This window comes from Acinonyx jubatus, chromosome C2 (genome assembly GCF_027475565.1).
Source record: "Acinonyx jubatus isolate Ajub_Pintada_27869175 chromosome C2, VMU_Ajub_asm_v1.0, whole genome shotgun sequence".
NCBI lineage: Eukaryota > Metazoa > Chordata > Mammalia > Carnivora > Felidae > Acinonyx > Acinonyx jubatus.
Genome location: NC_069384.1, coordinates 123024228 through 123049443, shown reverse-complemented (window position 1 = coordinate 123049443; position 25216 = coordinate 123024228). Strand labels below are relative to the sequence as shown.

Sequence of the window (25216 nt, the reverse complement as noted above, 5' to 3'; positions counted from 1 at the left end):
GTTGCCTGATGATTCTATAAGTTTTTCAGGACAGCATTACTCACCTACCTATATTTGTAATACAAAGACAAAGTAAGGAGTTTGGGAAACTATAGGAAATATAGGAAAGAGAAGTGAACACCAACATATAAAATTAGGAAGATCACGGATCTATGCTATTTTAGATCAGTTTCCCAAAGAAATGAAAATTAAATCACTTGGTTCCACAAAAAGTATCATTATTGTTTGTTTAACCACTTCCCATCCCCAAATCTTAGCTGACTTTCACAGCTTATTCAGTTCTATTTAAGACATTTAGAATTTAAGAATTTTATCAAAAGTCTTTGAAGTTTACTTTTCAGATTGATTTGACAGTGTGTAAGCTAACTCGTAGGACCAGGGATATCAAACACTCCTTTAATCTCTTGAGGTGAGCAAAGATAGCCTTTGAGAAAAATGACAATTTTGTTGCAATTCATTTGCTAAAAAGGAGCTGAACTCAACAAGGTGTAGAATTTTCCAACAGTGAAATGAAGTCTTCTACCCAGCCCGAGAAGATAGGTAAAGAAGGATACTCCAGAACTCCTGTGCCTTGTTAAAAATCTTTTCTGCTATGAGTGCTTGAGAGCACAGCATCTACTAGTTATAACCACAGTAATCCCAAAGGGGCACTGAAAGTTGGACCTGGGGGTGTAACTACTACATGTCAAATTACTGTTACATCGTGAGAAGTTTGAATAATCCCGTTCCAGAAGTTACCCAAATAGCTTTTATTTATCTTATTTTTTTTTAAGTATGCTCGTTAATTTTATGAGAGAGAAAGGGAGAGAAAGTGCAAGTAGGAGAGGGGCAGAGAAAGAGGAGAGAGCAAGAATCCCAAGCAGGCTCTGCCCTGCCAGGCTCGAACCCATGAACTGTGAGATCGTGACCTGAGCCAAAATCAGATGCTTAACCAACTGAGCTACCCAGGCGCCCCTCCAATAGCTTTTAGAATGACTCATCAGAAACTTTTAAGTCCTTTTAGGCTTGCTCATCTAAAACTTCTCAGTGCTTTTTTAGCTGAAATCGTGGATGAAAGAATACCATTAAATCACTGGTTCTTTTGCTGGAAAGAACTTACACTCAGCATCCTCATGCCACTGACAGAACTGAAGATGTTATCAGAGAAAATCACCTTAACTCAGCTTTCTTTTAGCTGATATGCTAATAATAATTAGCATTTGCCACTGTAATTAAAGGACCAAATTTAAGTGTTCTGAGATACAACTAGACTTTAGGAAACGTAATAGCATTTATAAACCCAGTGATAATTAGCCCAAAATAAAATGTTAATTTTTCTACTGATTAGTAATGTGAATCTTTGAAAATAATTGATTTGATGATCTCTGTATAGTCATTAACTATAAAAACCTTTTACTTTCGTGTTGTTTAGTTTATAGACTTAAGACTTACAAATTTGAATATACAGTTGACCCTTGGACAGTGCAAGGGTCAGAGGTGCCAAACCCTGCTCAGTCAAAAATCGGCATATGCCCTTTGACTTCCTAAAACTTTGCTAATAGCCTACTATTGACTGGAAGACTTTCTGATAAGCAGTTGAGTATTTTGTGTTATATGTACTATATACTGTTTTCTTACAATATTTTGTGTTTTGTATGTATTATATACTGTATTCTTATAATAAGGTAAGCTAGAACAAATAAAATGTTATTAGGAAAATCATGAAGAGAAAATACATTTATGGTACTGTGCTGTGTGTATTGAAAAAATCCACATAGAAGTGGATCCGCACAGTTCAAATCCACTGTTCACGGGTCAGCTGTACTGGTCTCAATATTAAATACATTTACATACTTTGGGGGAGGGGGAGACAGAAAAAGGGATTATTAAAGCATTTGTCTTATAAGCTAATCCTAATTATATCTTTGAAATTCTCTCCCTGAGTTATTAAGGAGCGAAAAAGAGTAGTAAAATGAATTGGAACTAAATTGTTGCCGCTCTCAAACAGGTTACTCCGAAACTTCTGAGACCTGCCTTTTGGAGCTTAAAAACTTCGTGACTTATTTGCTTCCCACCCTGTGGATGGGTTGATCAAGAGAGACTTGATAAGAAACAAATGAAAGCTCTGTCTCTAGTTGGTTCCGTCACTAATTGCTTCCTTGTAATTATTTTTACATAATCCTATGTACAAGCACAGAGGAGGAAGAGCTGCTTTTGTCATCATTATTTGCTGCTATCCTTGGGGCAAAGAAATTGAAGAATTTTAAAAACTATGTCTTGTAGGCAGCAGGGACCAGTTATATTAAGTAAATTGCATTGTGCTTCATCTTTTTCATAATATGGCTTCATCAGTACAGATATTGCATACATGAACTAGCTCTTAGAAAGAATGTGCATGGGGGCACCTGGGTGGCTTAGTCAGTTGAGCCTCTGAATTCAGGTCAGGTCATGATCTCATGGTTCATGAGTTTGAGCTCCGCGTAGGGCTCTGTGCCAACAGCTGCTTCTCCCTCCCTCTGTGCCGCTCCCCTGCTCTCTGTCTCTCAAAAAATGAATAAACATTAGAAAAAAAGTTCGATAAAGCATTGTTTTTAATAGTGAGACATTAGAAAGTACCTAATATATGTAATGTAGGTTTGCCTGAATAAAGTGTGGACATTATGTATCAATTAATAATCAGAAATTAGGAGAAGTTAGAAAATGTATAGAATTTGAGAGAAATGACTGAAGTTTTTTTGTTTTTTAAAGGGCTCTTTTAATAGAATTATTACCTATAAAATAGAATATGGGTGTTTTGTGATTGAGGACAATGAATATTAATCTCCCCACTTCATATGATGGATGTTTTGGTCCATGAAAGACTGAGCATCTACAGGATAGTTGTTACTTGGCTAAAGAGTGGGTTGGAAAAATTGGCTTCAGAGTTTTTTTCTAGACTAGCAACTGGTTTCCTTTGGTGAGTCCAGGGAAAGCCAACTTTCCCTGCTGTGTTTTTCTTTTCTGAATAATGATAAGCATGAAGTAGCATCCTTATCCTTGCTTTGACTTCATTATTGAATGGGTGAGTGGTACATAAAATCAATGCATAGGAGGGGTGCCTGGCTGGCTCAGTTGTTAGAGCATGTAACTCTTGAGCTCTGGATTGTAAGTTCAAGCCCCACACTGGGTATAGAGATTACTTAAACTCAAAAAAAATTATAAATTAGGGGCACCTGGGTGGTTCAGTTGGTTAAGCGTCCGATTTCAGCTTAGGTAATGATCTCAGGGTTTGTGGGTTTGAGCCCCCCGTCAGGCTCTGTGCTGACAGCTGAGAGCCTGGAGCCTGCTTCGGAGTTTGTGTCTCCCGCTGTCTCTCTGCCCCTCCCCCACTCATGCTCAGTCTTTCTCTGTCTCTCAAATAAACATTAAAAAATAATAATAAAATAAATTTTGAAAAATTAAAAAATTAAAATCAGCACATAAGAACTGTGGCAACCTCAAAGCCCTGCATAAACCTTTAGCTTCTGTCACTTTGAAGATCTTCAGTAAACTGCTTGGTAGAAGATTGTTGATGAAAAATAAAACCCCCAAATTTTCCCATTTCTTCACCTTCCTGTGCTAAGAAATGATGATTTAAGAAGAGAAATGAGATAGGGACGCCTGGGTGGCTCAGTCGATTAAGTGGCCGACTTTGGCTCAGGTCATGATCTCATGGTTTGTGGGTTTGAGCCCCATGTCAGGCTCTGTGCTGACAGCTCAGAGCCTTGAGCCTGCTTTGGATTCTGGGTCTCCCTCTTTCTCTGTCTCTCTCTCTCTCTCAAAAATAAATAAACATTTAAAAAATTTAAAAAGAAATCAGATAGAACAGAAACCAAAACACTTGCACTTCTCAGTATGGAGTGTTTAGTTTTCCACCATCCATTACTCAGACTTTCCTGATGTATTGAGATGAGTTAAGCTTTGGTCCAGTTCTCCATGTACTTAATTAGTTTTAGAGTTCCTCTGATGAGCTCATCAGTCTAAAGTTGTAAGAATGATTACCACTATTTTCAGTGGACATAGTGGAAGGTTGTGCACATGAAATGTAGAATTGACAGTGATTCTGTTGCCCTGATAGTGTGTTATTTAATAACTGCAAACAGCGTGTGCCTATCAGGGTAGCTTCTTTGTCCCCTTCATTATTTGGGGCGGGGGGGTGGGGGGTAAGGAAGCAGCAGTTCTACAGAACTGGGAAGACATAAGAAATGGCAGCCCCTTGTCTACTCTGCCTTGTTAGGATGGATTTATGCAAGAGAAGGGTAGTTGAGAATTCTGCATTGTAGCGGATGTGCTTTTCTACATTTAAGTAAATGTTTTGTTGGAATGAATCATTACTCTTTTTAATGTACTGTTAATTCTCTTCTCTTACAGGGTCCAGATCATCAAACAATTTTGTTTAACCATGGTGCAGTTCAGAATATTGCTCACCTACTAACCTCAGTATCTTACAAAGTAAGATGTTAAAAATTATGGCCAGATTTTTATACTTTACTTTTGGTTTCTAGAGTCTTCATCTAGGAGGCCCATCTATTTTATTGGTGCTTTGATAGATATTGTGACCAAGAATAACATTTTATCAATAAAATGTTATGGGGCATTGTTATACTACAGCATCCTCTTTAAAAAATTTTAAAAGCCACCCTTGCCTTTGCATTTTATTCAGAATATGGTTGTGACTTGATTTGCTATTGAGTTTTACAGTTTTCTCTGCTGTGATGTCGGTGCCAAAGCCACACATGAGGTGTTGCCTTGAAGTGTGTGGAAACAGTGGCTTGCTGTGTCAGAAATGGCTTTGATTGAGCCACAGTGACTGAAACTTACAGCGTATACCCACATATATATCAACATTTAAAATGTGTTCCGTTTTGTATTTTAGGTTAAAAAGTCAAAGGTTTTCAGACTTGCTAATTAAATTTTCTTCACTCTCTTTTATATATAGGTAAACAGCATCACGTTATATAATCAAACGTTACGTTAAAACTTGTGTCACTTCATTGTTATCCAACTAGTAAGTTATAGCAAATAATGGGGCATTGTCCTAATTGTGTCACATTAGTGCTGGTATGCCAGGAGTTTGTTGTAGAGCAGAGAGAGCAGTAGTCCTTTTTGTCTTCTGTCCTCTTGCACTGATTCTGATCTGCTCTTTTTTTTGGTGCTTGGCTGTATTGCAGCCTGCTACTACCCATGTTCTTTCTACTACCCATGTTCTTTCTACTTGAGAGATCCAAAGTTTGATCCTGGTGAAGCACTCACAAGGATAGGTATGGGGAATGGACCTGGCTTGAAATTAATCAGAGCTGGGGGAGAGCTGCTTCCTCTGCCCTGTGCCACATAGAAGCAGGAAGCAGTCAGCACTGGCACACGAAGGAACGATTGCTGGGGTGGCTACTCACTGCCCCTCCTCTTTGTCTTCTTTAACTCCCTCAATTCTCCCTCCTTTTCTTTCTTGTCTTTTCTGCACCAAGCTTCCTTATCTACTGTAACAGATTATGGGTTGTGGAAGGAAAAAGGTTTTGGTGACATTGCTTTTTGTAATGTTTGCTCCATTGTCAGTATCACTGACATATTTTATGTCCCACATTTTAGGTGTGCACATGCTAGGGCAGCAGGTCGTTGCCAAAGTGAGGGACAGGGCTTCCCCACACTTTAGCTGCCCAGCCTGCCAATCTCGAGTTGCACACAAAAACATCACATGTGAACTCAGGCTTGGAAGTGAGGATGAGACGGATGAAAACTGAACAGAAAGAGTGAAAAATAATAGCTCTCATAGGAGCACCTACAAATTGTAAAATATGCCATATGTGGTCAAGAGTTTGGCCTCAGTAATCTAGTTATGAGGAATAGTAGCACAATTCATGGGTGTTGTAAAAACGAAATTAGTTTCGTCCTTTTCAAATTTTTACTGTAATTTTGTTTCCTCTCCTTCTGTTCTCTTTGCCCCAACCCCATCCCGTATATGACTGTAAGAGCACACTTTTTTTCATTTGTTCCTAGTTTCTCGTCTTCAGTTCTCTGGTTTGTAGTTTGGGAAGAAGTACCCTACTTGAAAGGCAGTTGGTGATTAATTGTTATTAAGTTTTCTTTGTCTTACTAACATTGGATTTTGTACATTGTTCTTTTAAATTTGACTAGGAATTTATCTGAATTTTAGTTGCCACTTTTTCCTGTTCTTTTCATTCAAAATTAATTTCAGCTTTTTATAATTAAGTTTAACTTTCTCTACTCTTCAGATATACAGGTGTTATTTTTATTCCCTTGAGGCCTTCTTTTAGTATTTTGTTTTTTCAGAAGAGTTTAGATTCTGAGACATTTAAAACGCATAAATGCATTTTTTTTTTTGTTTGTTTATTTATTGTTACAGGTTCGAATGCAGGCACTGAAATGCTTCTCAGTTTTAGCTTTTGAAAACCCCCAGGTATCGATGACGCTGGTAAATGGTAGGCTGGAACTTTGAATGGCATCTACATGATTTAATTTATGAACTTTGTAGATTTAAAGAATTCCTTAATTCTTGTTCTTTGCTTTATTTCTAGTTTTGGTTGATGGAGAATTATTACCACAAATTTTTGTGAAGATGTTACAGAGGGATAAACCTATTGAGATGCAGCTCACATCAGCAAAATGGTAAAAAATCAAGATAGTGTGGGAAGAATGACAGTGCTTTATCAATATGTTAAGAGTATTTTTGAACAGCCTAATTAGCTCACTTCCAGTCCCTGTCTTCTTTCAGGGTTTTAGAATTTGCAAGTCATGGGATTGTCTCACATTTTATTAAATGGGCATGAATTTTTTTACTCCGCTTACTAGTAGCATGCAGAGCAGCAACACTCATTTAATTAATGGCTAAGACTGTCTACAGAAAATTACTTTGTTTCTTTCAAGCAAATTACTTTGTTTCATTCTCCTTATTTCACTTGAAATAAGACAGAATTAGATCAGATTTAACTAACAGATTTATGGTAAGGATTAAGACAAGAAAATATAAAGATGTGCAACTATGGAGTGAGAATTAGTTGAGGTTGATAACCAAGGCATGATTTCATAAAATATGGCTTCCTCAAGTTTAGAAAAACAAAGCATAAAATTCTCATAGAGATGTGACAGTTTATAAGATAGTCAAGTTCTTATTATTAGCACATGTCCTGGCTCATATAAGTATTAAGTACATGTCAGTTCTGTAATTATCAATACGTTAATAGGTTGAGCACCTATTCTTTGCTAAATTAATTGTTTAGTTCCAGTATTTAAGAATTTGTGGCTCTCTAGTATTTTGGTGAGAGTAAGGAATTTTCAGTAAAATACTAATGGATCGTGAATTTTTTGTTTTTTTTTAATATGAGTATACTATTTTGTATTTTTGCGTGTTTTTTGTCTTTGCAATTGAGCATTTGCCTCTTTATTTGTAAGGTGAATTCTCTCATGGAACTGGTTTCAAAAACAATGTGGGTAACAAGTCTTAAGATAAACAATTCAGTCCTCAACAATCTAAGTAAAAATTTTATTATTTTTTTTAATAGCTTTCTGTAGAAGCCAGGGTATTGAGTGTTTTAGTCCTTCCCCTGCCCCCTCAGCTTACTAAAGGAATCTAATTCAAAAAGGAGATTCATTAATTTAAGTTTCTGAAGTGCTCAGTGTTCAGTACCTGCTTAGGGAGGACCAAGTAATTTTATTCTTATTCAAAGCCAGATATAATGGTGAAGGTAAATTGTTTTTCAGTAGAACCAAATCATTGACCCAGTTCTCAAAACCATTACTGGCAAGCTCTGAAGAGTTAGTAGTTAATTTCTGATAGCTAGCTCTGTGACAAGTTAAGTGCTTCTTCTGTGATACTTACACTACCTTTCTTGGAGTTAAAATATCCCAACTTCATTTAATCTTAGACAGTGTTAACTATATTTACTTTTAACTCTTTCCCCTTTATAGTATGGAAAATTTTAACAAAACAGTATAGAGACAAGTATAAGGAACTCCAGTGTGTCCAGCACCTAGCTTCAAAGCTTATCCTCTTATCCTTTATTTTTAAAACAATTTTGTGTGTATTTTTGAAAAATATCTGGCTTACTGTCTAGATCAGTTGTTTTTGAATTGGTAGACCCTCATATAAGGTAATGTGAAAACCTTCTCCCTCAAGATAAATAAGAATAGCTGTCTTATTTTTTTTACCCATAATATTTTAAAGGTGGGGAGTTTTTCTTTTAGAGCTTTAAAACACAAGCAGAAATTTACTCTCTGCCATCTTATTCCAGTTTAACTTACATGTGTAGAGCTGGAGCAATTCGGACAGATGACAACTGTATTGTATTGAAGGTGAGCTAATTAATTCTAAACACATGTGAACATTACACAGTCCTAAGTGTTGAATATAAATATTGGTATTCCCTTTTTTTTCTCCTTTTTATACATTTATCACCATGGTTTGTGTGCATAGCATAAAATAACATTATTAAAACATAACGCTTTTCTTTTTAATGAAATGCCATGTAATTTTAAATTTTTTAAAAAAGAATATTTACTTATTTTTGAGGGAGAGAGAGACAGTGTGAGCAGGGGAGGAGCAGAGAGAGAGAGAGGGAGACACAGACTCCAAAGCAGGCTCCAGGCTCTAAGCTGTCAGCACAGAGCCTGACGCGGGGCTCAAACTCACGAACCGTGAGATCATGACCTGAGCCAAAGTCGTACATTTAACCTACTGAGCCACCCTGGTGCCCCATATGATGCCATGTAATTTTCAAAAATTGGTTTTAGATGTGTTTTAAGAGTCAAAATGAAATCGTTCCTGTCACCTTTTTCATTTTTGTTAAATTAGAAGGATATAGAAATTGCAAAAATATGTAAAATTCAGGTGAATCCTTGATTTTCATTAAATTTACAACATAGTTTTATAGGCAAGCAGTTCACCAGCTCTGCAGATAAAGATTTTTTATCACCTTCATAGCAGATAATCAAAAGACATAATGAGAAAGAAAAGTAAATAACACATGAAAACCATCAACATCATTGTGACCTGTCCAAAGCAACTAGAATCAGAAAAACCCACATAAGAGACTGTCCCTAAAAGTGCTAAGACCTCGAGTCTCACTTCAGTACTCCTACCACCGACTGGCTTGGGTAGCCCTGGACATATCCCTTATTCTTTTGGTGACTCATGAAAATGGAAGCAATAATTTTTGTTCGTCTGTTCCACAGGGTTATTTTGAAGATAACAGGATGTTAAATATGTTAAATGTTTTATTAGCCCCAAAGAACAATGTAAATAAAATATCATTTTATGAACCTCTCATTTTCAGTGTGCAAAATGAACCCAAGGATTAAAGTGCATTAAGACTAATGTTTGTTTAGACTTTGGTGAAGCAACTCAATTATTTTAATGAGATCTGAGGACCCCCTAAGTAAGCAACACTGTGTAAAATTCTAAGGGCTTTCATTCAAGTAACCTTGGTTTATTTATTCAGATGCTTTACCCCTCTGTTTCCTACATATTGGTAAACTATGTTAATAACATCTTCTTTGTATAGTATTTGTGAGTGGTTAATTCAATAATCTGTGAATTTATGGATTGATAAATGTTAGTAATTGTTCAAAAGAAAATAAGAATAAGTCTTTCCTCTTGGAAGCCTGGGGTTGTATTATAAAGCACACAGTAGCCTGATAGGAAATCAATAGTGAACAATAAAGTGCTACACTCTATGGTAAAGATACAGTAGAAATTTAGGAAGGAGCAAAGCACAGTTGAGTTGACTACGATAATGGAGGAAAGCTTCCTATAATTAGAGCATTTCAGTTTCCACTTCAACGTTATTCTTTAAAGTGGGTTCATCAGCCTTAGAAATAGTAAATAGGGGCACATGGGTGGCTCAGTCAGTTGAGCATCCGACTTCAGATCGGGTCGTGATCTCATAGTTTGTGTGTTCGAGCTCCCCATCAGGCTTGCTGCTGTCTGTGCAGAGCCCACTTCCGGATCCTCTATCCCTCCCCGGCTCATGTTCAAAATTTAAAAAAGAAGAAGAAATAATAAATACATGGGATTTTTTTTTTCTTATCAAGGACCTAATGTAGATAAATTACCAAGACCAGCACTAAGATTTTTGAAGGACCTCAGGTAAAATTGGACTAGTAGATACAGTCATTTTAGGGAGTTACTTGGAAAACCTAGGAACTGTGATGGATGCATTTTACTCACTTGAGGGAAAACTCATGAAATCTGAGTAATGGTAAGATCACTGAATTTTTAAAGTTGTATTTTGATTTTGCAACTGTAGGTATTGATCCCCAAACAAAAAATAAAAGCCATCCCATCCATATTATTCGCTAAGGAAAAGATAGCATACTTTTTCTAAGGCAAAGTTGTTCCTGATTAAACTGCTGGATGTCTTTTAAGTAAATAAATACATAGGTGGAACAGAAACATCACACATGATTTATTAGAGATTCTTAAATGTCTTTTGTAGATTGTACAATAAAGTTTCAATTTTATCCATCACAAAGGCCTGATGGGAGTTTGTATTAATGCACTTCTGTTGTATGATTAGATTGGGTATGCCAGAGCAAATGATTAATATACACTGAACTTTGTTTTTACATTCCAAAAAAACCTTTTTATTCTGTGAAAGTACTTATTCAAACATTTGATAACAAACCTGACTGCCACTAAAAACCGTTGAGTTGATTCACTTATTTTATGCTCTCCATCAAGCTTTTGCCTTTACCACAAAGCCAATAATTAATTTCACTACCTTCCAGACACTGCCTTGTTTGGTTCGAATGTGCAGTAAGGAGAGATTACTAGAGGAGAGAGTTGAAGGAGCTGAGACACTTGCCTATCTGATTGAACCAGATGTGGAGCTACAGAGAATCGCTAGCATAACTGATCACCTCATTGCCATGCTTGCTGATTATTTCAAATATCCCAGCTCAGTGAGTGCCATCACTGATATTAAAAGGGTATGTTCTGTTTTCCTTTTCAGCAGCTCAAGCTAAGGGATTTTTTAAAAGGTTTTCTTACTGCTCACAACTTTGAACCAATTGATAATTACAGTTCAGAGCCCTTTTAAATAAAGGAATCTTCCTTTAAATGAAGGAATCTTTGATAACAAAGATGATGTTTTATGGGTTTTTGAATCCAGTCTATTTCATGTAATTACCAGAAATTTTTTACTAAGCAGGAAATCAGGAAGGAAGAAAATTATGTCCCTAATTCCCAACTAAAACACAAAAATAATGGTGTATCTAAGCTGGGTGTTGACATTACAGCAACATCATCTAATCCTGTTTAAGTTCCCAGAATCATCTGTGTTGCTATATTCTCATTCTTTAGGTCAAGGGTGTTCTTCTGTGACAGGTGACTGAGTGGCCTTATTTTACTCTCTGCCATTGTCTTTCTCTTTCACTGTCTAACTTTTGTCATCTTCTCTTTCCTTGCTTCAGTTTTATATTGTGTTTTGGTCCTGCTAGTGTCAGCTAAAGTACTATTTAACCTCTAGTTTGAGACCATAAAGAACCAAACTGTGCTTTTCTCAAACTTTTTCACAAACTGTAAGTTCCTTAGAATAGCTAGATAGGTCTTTTGACTTTGTTCTTCCCAGCCTGTTTGTCATATCCATTTCTCTAAGCATAGGAGAACAATATTCAATTAGAGAAAGTTTTGTGTTTTTTTTTTTGTTTTGTTTTGTTTTTTTAAGGAGATCATGGTAGAAAAAGCATTGATTGTCTCCTAATTAGTAACCAGTACTGTTTCATGAACGTGACTGTATTTTTGATGCCAGTGGTCCCAATGGTAAATTTTTACAAACTTTCCTCTTGACCTTTCTCATGCCCCTGAGTTTCCCAAAACTTCATTTGGCAGGCAACTGTTTATTTGGCATTTAACATTGAAAATAAAATGAACTCTTAAGGGTTTATGTTTTCTCTGTCTCAGAAAGGGCCCAAAGTAACCTTCACTGTTACTGGTATTAGTCATGTACACTATGTATTAAAGTTAGTGCCTGCTCTTCCTTTAGTGGTATTGTTTTTGCAGCACAGGTAATGGGTTACATTGAACCAGCTACCTTGTTTGTTTTCCCTTGTGGACTTCCTCATGCTGACACAGTATTTCACTGGTATAAAGATACATGAGCAAGTCCTAACTATGGCCTCATGAACACCCTCAGTTGACTGTCCAGACAAGGCAAACGGGATACTCTGATGGACAGAAGAGTGAGGAAACATAGTTACAAGAACTTGTGGCCTGTATATGTGTAAATCATTTAACTGGTATAGAGAAGATTATTCCTCTGTTTTTGATGATGGATTATACAGTGGTTTCTGACCATAAAAATATAGACACTAGACCCATAGTTGGAAATTCTTGCATGTTAATAAGTGCATGATTTTCATGGTATATGTTAATCCAAGTCAGTATTCTAACTATATGTTATGACTAGAAAGTACTTACGACTTCAGATATTTCAGAACTTATACATCAAAATGAGTGTTGTATATTGAGGAGTTCCTCCCATAATCCATCAGTGCCTGCTTTGATCAAAATATTTTTAGAACTACTGTTGTTACTCTAAATGATGTTACCCAGCTGGATTTATTTCCCCATCTTCACAGTCAGTAACAATTAACTTAAAACTCTTACCTGATGAAGATATATCATTGTTAGGGTTTTGTAGCTAATATGCCACTTAGCTCTTCAGGAAGTTTCAAAGAAGGGTCTTAGAATGTTATAAATAACACATCATTGCATAAAGGTGAACCTTTCAAAGGCAACTCATTTGGAGTGGTAGTCATTTGGGTGAATTAGTTATAAATTTATGTACATTATTGATAAGCTTTATATACTTACCGATTTGTAGTCATTTAAAGTGTTGTGAGAACATGCTTCTATTTCACATCTATGGTGGTTTAGTGACAAAACAGGTGTATGGAAGAATTGATCATTTAAAAACTTTACATGTGTAAAGTTAGCATTAATTGTTTTCATACCAGTAAGTAATTTTAATAAATGTATCAAAAAAGCCTCCGAATATAAATCTCAGGTAATTGTAATAGATACATAGCATCATTACCTTGGTGTATTGTTTATTAAGGATTTTCACAAAGGTTTCCCTCTTTTCTAAAATCTTAGTAAATACTGAAATCGGGCCAGCGCTGTTCTTCATGTTTAAGAAAACCTTCTAAAAGTACTGTAGCAGCACTCAAGTTTTACCAGCTGTATTCTGAGGCTAGAAAGGCCTGAATGTGCCTTGTTCTTGAGGAGGGCATTTCAAAGAGCTGGTGTGAGCAAGCATCAGTGCCACTAAAACTCCTCTCTAGGAACGCTGTTTAGGGGTCAGAGTTTCACAAAGGTCTTTCATATACCATTCCAGTGTCAAACGTTGTGGTGTCCACTTTTAGACAGAAGCAGACTGCATGCATTCTAGGTCATATTGGCACAAACACAGGAGTGGCTCAGTCCTATGTGAACAGAACCCCAAAATAACCAGGAATTCAGTGATAGCACTAATATCTTAATAGTGGTTAAAATTTTTTTCCAACTCAGGTAGTTTTATTGAAAATTAAATATGTAGACTGAGTTGCAATATACCTTTTGTTTCCCCGTCCATAGCTTGATCATGACTTAAAACACGCTCATGAACTCCGCCAGGCTGCATTCAAGCTCTATGCCTCTCTAGGAGCAAACGATGAAGACATCCGGAAGAAGGTGAGTCTGGGAGAGGGGCGTCCCCCAGTCCTGACAGCCAGCAGGCAGGGAGTGACGTCAGCCTGAAAGTCGTGGTGAAGAGCACTAACAGTGACTGTTTGAATATAATAAAGCAGAGTGACTAAAGGCATAATTGAAGAATGAATGGGACCCGGATTTGGGGGGTTGTTTGTTTTTAGAACATAGAGTGGCATGGCCGTGCTGGAATGACAAATAACTGGCGTGCTTTTTTCTGTCATTAATATGAATTATTATGTTGCACATTTTTGCATGTGTTGATAAAAATCAATTCTAGCACTGTGAAGCTTCAGACACCTTGAAAGATCTAACTCTAGAATTGTAAATGTTATTTATGGAAATACTTCCCAATGCCATTGAGAAATTCAAATCCTTATTGTATATTGTTCTTTGATATGTGGCTTAGTTATGTTTTGATTTTTTTTTGCTACTGTGCAAGTTTGATGTGAATAAAATCTTTGTGGAATAATGATTTTATGTTTAGTGAGTGGTCATCTGAATTTTCCAGTTCCCCAAAAGTGTTTCACTGATATAGCACCTTATGTTACTATAGTCTAGTCTAACACTGAATTCCTGTTCTTCATGAGACTAGTTATAGGCAGGGACTAAAGTGTAGTAGCAAGCTCTGACCTGGCTGCCTCCACAAGCTAAAAGGCTGGAGCTTCCCATTCAAAAAAAAATGTAAGATAAATTTTACACATGGCTTTTAGGAACATCAGTAAATTAATCCACATGTTCTGTCTTGAAGAATTATAGCCGAAAGAGTAAATTGAGCATTGTTTACTGAACATGGCAGTTCACTAAATCTCCCATCTGTAGCCCTGTGAGAAAAATCGAAAAGGATTGGGAATTTACTGTGATTCAGAGAAGTACTTTGGGCTTGTAGAACGAGAAGTATGGAATAACTGTAGGTTTATTGAAATAAATTGAAAAGGAACCATTGCTGAAGAAAATTGAAATAATAGATGAGATATGTGAGTAGCTTTGATTTAAAAATCAGTGCAAAAAACACAACTAACCTGAATGTTTTCCATGTACTTCAATTTAGTTAGTTTTTGACTTGAAGTGTTTTAGTAAATATCTATGAAAATCCCTTTTGACACTTCTACGCTTTCATTCGTCATCTGTTACTTCAAGGCAAATATGCTAATGATCTGATATTCCCTGTATCTAAGCATGATTTATGAATGTTGATGCTGATATGTTTCATTCAGTTTAGGTACATGATATATTGCAAGGGAAGAGGCTTTTATAGCAACTCATATAGATAAAACATTTTTTAAAAATTGACATTGACTGTATAACTTAAATACATAATGATTTGTTTGGGGATGGTTATTAGGCCCATTGGAAAGAGAAGTATTTTGCCTATTCTTTTAGCTCAAGAAGGCTGTGCCATGGACTGAAAGGGAGATAGATAGATGGACCATAATGGGGGAAAGTAGGATGTCCATTTGTACTTCTTTGTACTTTTTTGTTAATAAACTACTGTTTTGGAATTAATGACTTAATTTGTGATATCATGTTCTATAGAAATACTTGGAATACAATAGTCTGGTTAGTAGTCTATTAAAGCTTGTATTCATAATGTGTATAATTTCCTGGCAAGGCTAAATCTTGATAATTTCTGTAGAAAGATGACAAATAAAGAATAAGTTATAATTATTATAATTTTTTTGTGTGATAAAGAAAAGATACTGTGACATTCTTATGTGATGGGGATTATAGAGTTTTTAGGAAGATATTTAATCCTGGGAAATTAAGTGTTGGAATAATTTACAGTTTATAGCAACTACTGAAGAGAGAAATTGTCAAATGGAAAATATATAATTTGTGATAAAAACCTGCATGAAAATGGTTCTTAGGAGTGGAGAATCCTTATTTTCAGTGTATAAAAATTGGTAAATGATAACTCTTCCTTTGAATGCATTTATTTCTATTCCTTTTTTTTTTGTTGAAATAATTATCTGAGTAGATTTTTATTTGCTTTCTTCATGAAATAGTTATTTACCTTTTACACTTATGCCTTATAAACTTTGTATCCTTTTTTTGTGTAGATTCTTGAAGTACAATGTTTATTATTGTTTTATCTTTTAATGCAATATTTTTGCTTGCCAAGGTGGAATTTCAGTTACTGAGTTAATTGAGTAGAGAATCTGTGAAAGAAATTTCGAGGACTGTAGCCCTATTCTCCCCACTCCTCCAAACAAAAGCAACAAAAAGACTGTTTTAGGATAAAAATATGAAGTGTTAATTTGGTCTGCCTTTTAAATTAAAAATAGGAATGTAATTCAATAAATACAGAAAATAACCTATATCCCATTGCCATATAACGGCCAGTTAAAGAAATGAGGTGGAATGAAGAAGAGAAAAAACTAGAGCAAAGAGGTAGAGACAGTGAGAGGTATACATAGCAATAAAGGAGAAAGATACAGGCCTTCTCGCTTTGTAGAGTTAGTCTATCTTATTGCTTCTAAAGACTTCTAAAGGCCTGCTTTTCTGTTTCTCGATCCTTCTCTCCGAGGCAGACCAAATTAGGCTAAAGACTGAATATGACCTACAGGTTAGAAATTTACCACTTCAGCTTTGGAGCAATATTGGTGGATTTCCATTAAAAGAAATCAACTGTATAATAGTCTTTGGAACCTAATAAGCACTCAATAAGTATTTGCTGAATAAATATAGAAATGAAAATACAGAAACCATAGACAGAGTGGCATTTCCTTTAATATGCTTGGATCTTTCTGTATCCTTCTGTTCAGAGCAAAGTTGGTATTCTGATTCCTGGCTCTGCGTACATTATCACTCTGTGGCATACTGAAGTTTACTGTTTTCCCAGTGTCCTGTTAGAAAGTTAAGGAGGGTGGAAAAGTTCTGCTGGTGAGAGTGGAAAACATTACTTACTGTTGGCTGTAATATGAAGAGGGAGAAGCCCCAAGAAAAGAGGAAGGACCACTGAGCATGACAACAGATGAGGCCTGGCCATAATGAACTTAGAATTGTAATTCAAGGATTTTGGTCAGAGAAAGCAAGGGCAGAGGCAGCAATTGAGAGCTCAGTGGAAGAAGAGTCCAGAGCACATTAGCAGGAAGTGTACTGACAGCAGGGCCAGGTAAAGATTAGCTGTAATCTCTGCCATGGACAGACAAAATCTAGTCTCTAATGACAGCCTTTACTGCATATTAATGCTAAGAAGCATATGTTCATTTAATGGGACAGTAAAAAGGGAAGATGATACCTAACATGATTTTAGGTATTGGCATCCCCAGTCAAAACTCCAGTCAGCAGTTAAATCATGCGGAGGCAGTGCTGGCAGACAGTCCTGTAATTATGAAGCCAAATCCTTTATAATAAAAAATTGCTCTTATGAAGACACTCACTTGATTCATACCTACTGATCATCAGTTAGGTTTGAAATTTAAAAGGATTGTCTCACTTTGACTCTCTTCAAGGAACTAGAGGAATTTATCATAAACAAGGTGTAAATTGAGGAAAATAAGTAGTAAATATAAATTCAAGGAGATTAATAAACTTAATAGATATGATTTTTATTTTTGATAAAAATAAGACACATTACAAATGTTAAATGCAGTACTTATTGTAGCCTTTGCTCCTATAAGGTATCTGACTAAGGGAGCTTTTCAGAAAGTTTTCCTCTTGGATTTTGAGTACTTCTATCTTAGTTGCAGATCCCTTTTGAGGAACTAGAATGTAAGCTCCATGAGGGCAGGGATTTTTTTATGTTTTGCTCATCACCATATTCTCAGCATCAACAACACTGTCAGGTGCGTAGTTTGTACTTAATAAATACTTGAAGAAGGAATGGATGACAAAAAAAATGGACAGATGGATGAGTAAACCATATTGCAAAATTGCATCATTAAGCACCCTTAATCCAATTATATATGGCCTCTCTGCATTAAGAATTTTCATAACTATATTAGCAGTTACACAGGTATATGAACAGACGAGCTTTAAAAATACAGGAAATCTATACCTGATCATATAGGCAAGGAGTTTCACTATACTTAGCACAGAGAAAATGCAAGAAATTCCCATTTTTTAATAGGCAGACAATCCCAAGGGTGTATCTTCTCATTTTGACATAGATCAAAGAGAACATGTTTATGGTGTAGTAGTTGTTTAATTTTGAAATAATTTTCACCATTATTTCTTAGGGGTTTTTTTTTGTGTCTACATGTATGAGTTTAAAAAATGTATAGCATTCACAAGTATGAATCTGGACCAGTGTTATACATCCGTGTAAAATATCTCCCCTATTAATGAATGTCAGAGTTTTAATTCTTTCTGGATTGATTGAGCTGCCTACATTGTATAAACATTACCCAATGGGTGGAGGGAAGGGGAAAGCAGAGGTGAGGTAAACAGCAGTAAGACATAGCCTTAAAGCTCAGCATTTATAATAAAACCTCAGTACGTCAGAGAAAAGTAAGAAATGGCTAGTAAGAATTTTCTAGGGGATGAAAGAATTATTGGGAACCAATTAAAATGCACATGGTGATATCAATATAACTCTCTTGGAATCGATTTGGCAATTAATATTTTTATTATTTTTAATTTCTTCTACATGCCTTTTATATTCTCAAGAATTGAAAACATGAAATCTTAAGTTTTTGTTCCTTGTGGGGGGAAAAAAAATCCTCTAGTCACAGATGTTTGTATGTTACATGTGAAGAACGTAGCCAAGGGTGAGATGTTTTTTCTTTTTAAACTGAACAGTGGAGTTTTTTTGTTTTTTTGAAAAGGCAGAGAAAAATAAGAAAAGGAAAACAAAAAATTTCTCTCTACCCACTTTTTCCTAGCAAAGGAAGTTGTATCTGCAGGGTCATTGTGGGGATGATATCTAATGTATTTAAAATATTTAGCATGGTGCCTGTAGGTGCTCAATAAATGGAAGCGTTTGTTAGAATATCTTAAATGATTTCTTTGGAAGATTAAAACTAAACATTCCCAAGTGTATTAGAAAAGCTGAACAGCATTGGGGCATAAATTTTTAAGAGTTTACAATGAAGGTAGTGATTTTATGCTATAAATTTCCAAAACTTACTCATTCTAGTAAAAAGAATATATTTCAGAAGCATAAGCCTTTTCTTTAGTTGTAATGATGTCTTTTTACTCTTAGATTTTAAAATACTGGTTTTTAAAACTTTTTCTTGGTATAGCTGTAGCATGTTCTCCAAAGCACCAAATATAATTTGTTTCTTGGAGTTAAATAGTATGTTACAATATAAATCAATAATGGGTCAAAATCATAGGTAATAGATGTCTTGAGTAAAGAGGCCAAATTCTACCTGACTTTGGTTATCTAAGTATTACTGTTCATGGTTGCCTTAGATGTCATTTCACCAAAGGGTCATCATTTGTATAAAATCCTAACCCAAATACAAATGTTCAAATTTTGAACAAATGTAAATTCTTCTGTAATTTTAAAGTTACAAGATTTTAAAGCATATTTATAAATATAGGTCAGTTTTTCTTAGTATCTTTCTGCTGTGAAAAAGTTGCCTGAGCATTTCACTTTTGAATATTTTTATCATCCATTGTAGCTTGATTTTATTGCTAGTTTGTCTTCTGGGTAACAGTATGATTATACCATGAATTTATATTTTTAAATATTTTTTGCAAAGTTGAGTAATTTTCAATGGTCATTTAAAAGGCACAGTGTCAAATTTCTGTATTTGCCTCTGCCATGAAATTGGGCAGATGCAAGGAATTATTTCTGAGCCTTAGCCTGCGTGTTGAAGCAAACGCCTTGAACATTTTGAAGGTTTTCGACGGTACCACAGAAGTAGCACTCTTCAGGACTTGGCTCTGCTATTAAATAATAAAATTCATGCAGAATTCAGAATTCCTTGACTTAATCTGTGGTTAAATTGTTAGTTATCTTCTTAAGGCTAATCTACCAAAGAATTTTAAACGAACTCTACAACATTCTTTCATGATGGTAAGTATTTTTAAAGAGTTAACTGGGACAGTACACCAGGTTTTGCCACTTGCCCACATAATTGAGACCGTTGGCCTTCAGCATACTGAAAGAAGCAAACCTGGGAGTGATAATGCTATATACATAATAGAGGTATTTATAAAATGAAGTAATGAATTTTTATTTCAGAGTTTCATTAAATGGAGACATAAAATTGAGTGTTCTTAGTTGTGGTACTGTAGTTGTGTTAACCAATGAATTACAGTTCTTATTCTTAAAGTATGAACTACAAGTTGGTTATTTTGTTTACAGTCTAACAATTAAGGCATATCTTATAAACCAAGAAATGCGTTAAAATATCTTTATTAGATCTGTAGAGCTCTAAAATTAGTAACTTAGTTGGGTTTTCAGAACATTCTTCCTGGAAATGAATGAAATGTATGGGATGATACAATATTTGTGGAGTAGTAGACCTTAAGAAAGTCAAGTTTGTGGTAAGGAACCAGGACCATTGCTGCTACACTTTTCCCCAGAATTATAAATGCTAGTATAGGGCTTGGCAAACAATAGCCTATAGGTACTTATTACTTATGTAATAATTCTGTAACCTGCCAGTTCAGAATGGTTTTTGCATTTTTATATGGTTGGTGGGGGAAAAAAAATCAAAAGAAGAATATTTCCTGACATTTGAAAAGTCAAATGCAAATTTGTGTCCATAAAGGTTTTTTTTCTTTTTTTCAGTTTTATCGAAATATAATTGACAAAATATTCATAAAGTATTATTGGAATAAAACCATGTTGCTTTGTTTGTGTTGCCTATGGCTGTTTTCCACTACAGTGGCAGATTGAGTACTTAGTGACACAATCATTAAGGCCACAAAGCCTGAAATATCTGCTATCTGGCCCTTTGCAGAAAAAATTGGCTCACCTTATGCTGGTAATGCATAGCTAAATATAAATGACCATAAACCGGTGTGGTGAAAAACTCTGATTCCCATTTGCCTCTTTGTAATGGACTATATAGAAAGATGGGACCATACCAAAGCCACAGGAGGGGGGAGAGGTCAGTTGTCTAACTTCCTGCAAAAGAGGCATTATCAAGTGTTGATGATAGGATATTGTTACTGGATACTTTTCTACATGTTGATTCCCTTGTTTGAATGATTTTGGCATATAATGGACCCCAGACAAATTGGATAATAGTTATGTAGGAAATGTTATTAGATTCTGTATATTGGTTAGCAAAGTTGCCTGAATAAGATTTTTCACCATCCCAAAGAGAAAAATAAAGATCCAGTATATGTATTAAACAAACATCTATTCAGCCTTTACAACATATGAAGCATTATGTTACATGGTATGGGGGCATACAAAACTTATATAACTCAGATACTTATATCAAGTGATAACCTATTTAGGAAACCTAATTTAACATAACTGCTACCATTTATTGAGCATTTACTGTGTGTTAGACACTGTGCTAAGCATTGGCATGTTATCACCCTTAAACCTCCTACAACCCTGTGAGATAGCTGTTGCAGATTAGGAAATCAGCAATGTGACCAAGGCCACCCGGATTGTAAGTGATAGCACCTATATCATATCCCAGTCTCTGACTCCAAAGCCCATGCTGTTAACGATAACTTTATTCATGTACAGTTAAATACCATTACTAGAGCCAAATTATGGTATACAATGGCAAGAAAATTTACAGGAGAATGTGTGATAGTCTAAAATAGTTGAAAATGCTTTCAGTTGAGGGAACTTAATAGCTGGTATTAGCTGGTTAAAAACATCAGATTCAAAAAATGTGTCTTTTCTATCACATAGTTTTTGGTACAAACTGTGTAGTGAGAGGCTTTATTTCCATTTATTCATCTGGCTTTGTTTGTTTGTTTTTTTTGAAAGAGAGATAGTAGAAGCAGGGGAGGGGCAGAGAGAGGGGGAGACAGAATCTCTAGTAGGCTCCAGGCTCTGAGTTATCAGTGCAGAGCCCAGTGCAGGGCTTGGACCCATGAACCGTGAGCTCATGACCTGAACCACAGTCAGACACTTAAGTGACTGAGCCACCCAGGTGCCCCTAGGAGCTTACACTCTAAAGTAGTTAAGAAGATGAGACACTAATTGCTATGTTGTAATTCCAGTACCTTATGTGTGCAATAAAAAGCATTGTCTACATTGAAAGCCAATTTTATCATGATCAGTACAGCCAGATATGATTAAAATACAGCTGTAATTAAAATAGCTATTATGAATGAATCTGGAAGAGTCCATCTCTTATATAATAGTCCATCTCAAATAAGGGTTTATTTGTGGGGAAAAAAGTTTATTTGAAAGCAGCTTCACCTTCCCCTTGTAAAATATTAAAATCATTTTCAGAAGTTGTGACCCACAGAATGAAGGATCTTCCTATCTCTGTTCTACATCATTTGGAAATGTTTTTCTAAGGGCACTGTCTAGATGTGATCACATTGTAAACTAGCGTTCTAGAAAGGAAGCATCCAGAATTAATGTCAGACAGGTACTGTTTCAGCTTTTATTTTGTAGATAGCTTTCTTATAAAAACTTTTTTTTAATGTTTATTTATTTTGGAGACAATGTGAGAGAGTGCAAGCAGCAGAGGGGCAGACAGAGGGAGACACAATCTGAAGCAGGCTCCAGGCTCTGAGCTGTCAGCCCAGAGTCCGACACAGGGCTTGAACTCACTAACCGTGAGATCATGAGCTGAACCAAAGTCGGGACGCTTAACCGTCTGAGCCACTCAGGCGCCCCAAGATAGCTTTCTTATAGAACAGATTTAAACTTAAGGCAACTTGTATCTTCTTTTAATAGTTATCCGTTGTTAAGCTATAATGTTCGTAACTAAAATATAAACTCCATAGAAGCATTACCTGGCAAATAGTAGATGCTATGCTTGTGTTTATTGAATAAATTGTGTATGTCTGGACATTAAAATTCAGCCAGCCAACCTATGGGATAATCAACACTGTTGCATGCATGGCTGTGTATATAGAGGAATAGGGGCTGAGCAGAGCCATCGTTTGCACAGTTCTTGGCAATCCATTATTCAGATCCATGGAAAACAGTAAAAGATGGAAAGGAAGTTTCTAGTTCTGTTATTTGAGAAGTAATTTTTAATGGTTTTATTTATGTACTAATATAAGTCAGCAGCTATTTATGTCCTTCCATTAAGTTGATGATTGAGCTTTAAAAATCAAACTGTTCTATATAGAGAAATATTTTTCCATAGTGTTGATCTATTTTTAGACATCATAAGTATTTCTGACACACTGTGTTTGGTTTTAGGGGAAAAAGAAGTTGGGCCAAGAGAGAGCTCCCACTTCTTTCCAAAGCACAGAAAAGTTAAGAATTTTGAGTATTTCTTCTAAACATTTAACATAAGTGAAAGTTGCTCAGCTATTAAGAGAAAAAGGTCCTGAGGTAGAAATTACAAAATACAAAATACTACCTAAAGGCAAGAATGAAATATAGAAGCTTTAGAATGGGCCCACCCTAAGAACCCCTTCCACCTTGACCTCACTCTTAAAGTGAAGTGCTATTGTTCCCATTAGGCCTATAGGAGGGGTTAGGTGTTAATTTAGTTCACTGCCTTCCAGAGAAAGGAAGAAAATGAGGCCCTGAGGATCAACTCTTAGAATGCTTTCTTTCGCTTCTCTGCCTCAGAGAAGATAACTATCTCCTGCCACTCCCTACCTCCTAAGATCATTAAGTTAGAGAAATTTGGTATAAATGTGGGAGGAGAGAAAATGGAAGACTGAGTGAATGGAAGAAATACCTTGTAAAATGTTTAGTGAGACTCCAGAATATGTGTTGATCAGTGATTTGTCCCAAGAGAAGCTCTTGTAGAAAAAAAGAGCCTTTGGTAGAAACTACCCTTTATTTTAAAAATATTTGCTTGAGGAAAATGTCAGAAAATTGTACATTGGAGCAGTGGCAAAGATATCACAGAGAATAGGCTGTGGGTGGGAAGTCTACTGTTCTCATCTAGAACAAATGGAGCTTTTGGCCTGAGAACAGTATAGTATTAGTTCTATTTAGGTAGTATCTGTGGAAGCTAGATCCTGATTCTAGAATGGAGATCAGATCATCAGGGAATTGAATGGAAAAGTCAGTGGAACTCAACCCTTGTGGTTTCTTCACAGTGTTTTTTTGGCTTATCTTTTCCCCATTGGCTTCCATTCTCTCAACCTTTGGCATTTTTACCCCCAGGCAAGCTAAATCATTGATTTGTCATTTTCTTTCTTGGAGGCCCTGTGAATTGTACCTGTTCCGCCCCCCCCCCCCCCACCTTGGCTCTTCAGTTTATTAACTATGACCTCTTTTGTATAGTGTACTAATTTTTATTGGCCTTGGATGTCAGTATATAGACTGTAGTTTCCATATCACTGATAACTTTACGTATGTATTTATTTATTTTAGCACTGATAACTTTTTAACTTCTCTTTTTTCCCCGGTTTACCAAGTCAGATCTCAATTTAGTTACTAAGGTTAAGCAAAAATCTCATCCTTAAGCACAAGTGGAATGGACCTTACACTAGAAGTAAGAAAACCTAGTGGAGCCTTAGCCCTGTCCCCATTTGCCTAGAGAACCTTGACCAGTGACTTAATCTTCCTGAATTGCAGAGACCTCTTTGATGAACTAAAGAAGTTGGACGAATTTATTTCTAAATCCTCTTCAGATTTTAACATTTTTCAACCAAAAAATTACCATACCTGTGTTTAATTCTTTCAGATAGTTAAGTCTGCTACTTTCAATGGCATTGAGAAGAGTGTAGTCAGAGAATTGGTTTCCCAGCTGAACCTGTTCAGGAGCACGAGTTGCAGCTGCCCCTTGTTTGTTTCATGGGAGGCCATGTGCTGTTGGGGTATGTGTGTGTTTTGCTCTTTTGTTTTAATAAAGGAATTGGTGAAGGATGTACTCAAGAATTAGAAATATTAAGTGCATTTCCATGATATGCATGGCATCATGTCTTTTGGTTAAGTGTTCTGTGGCAAAATCAGTATGGTCACTTCCTAAAACCTAGGGAAAGTTTGGTTTTCCATTTTTAGGAATGGATCCCTCTCCAGACCCCTGTTGATTCCACTCAGTCCACCAAATGAGCTGGTTGTACATGCTTCTCTCACTTTAGGGTCTATCTTGTCATCTCATGGCCCCTCTCCATCCTTCCAGCCTATACCCTGTTTGTAAAACGAGTCTCTTGATTTCACTGACGTTAGAAAAATAAGTTTTAGGAGGGGCTAGACCATAAATGGTGGCCCCTGGGACTCCTCTACATCAACGCTTACTAGACGAAAGAGTCGCCATCCACACCTAATAGGTTCAGTGTCTGTTGTAGATCCTTTTTCCTTGTCAGACCTACTCTTCCTGACCTCCATGTGCTGCATCCTGCTTGGCTGCTAGTGCCTGCTGCTTTAACTAGACTTTCTGGATTTAATAACATACTGCTTAGATCTTAGAACTGCCTCTTCTGACTTACAGAGTTTGATTCCAAGTCTTCACTCTTTCTGACCAGTTGTCTCTTGTCATCCTCTGTTAAAACTTTCTGGGATTT

General features: G+C 36.0%; 1 protein-coding gene across 2 annotated transcripts in view; it reads left to right on the top strand.

The window, feature by feature from the left end:
* The window catches only part of ARMC8 (armadillo repeat containing 8), a 105524-nt gene that overhangs the window by 46091 nt on the left and 34217 nt on the right, over positions 1-25216 (top strand). For both annotated transcript variants that reach the window (XM_053221409.1, XM_015074174.3), the window contains 6 exons: positions 4369-4449; positions 6359-6434; positions 6531-6621; positions 8244-8304; positions 10738-10938; positions 13586-13681. In XM_053221409.1, coding sequence (XP_053077384.1) covers positions 4369-4449; positions 6359-6434; positions 6531-6621; positions 8244-8304; positions 10738-10938; positions 13586-13681 — 606 coding nt within the window. The remainder of the gene's footprint in view (positions 1-4368; positions 4450-6358; positions 6435-6530; positions 6622-8243; positions 8305-10737; positions 10939-13585; positions 13682-25216) is intronic.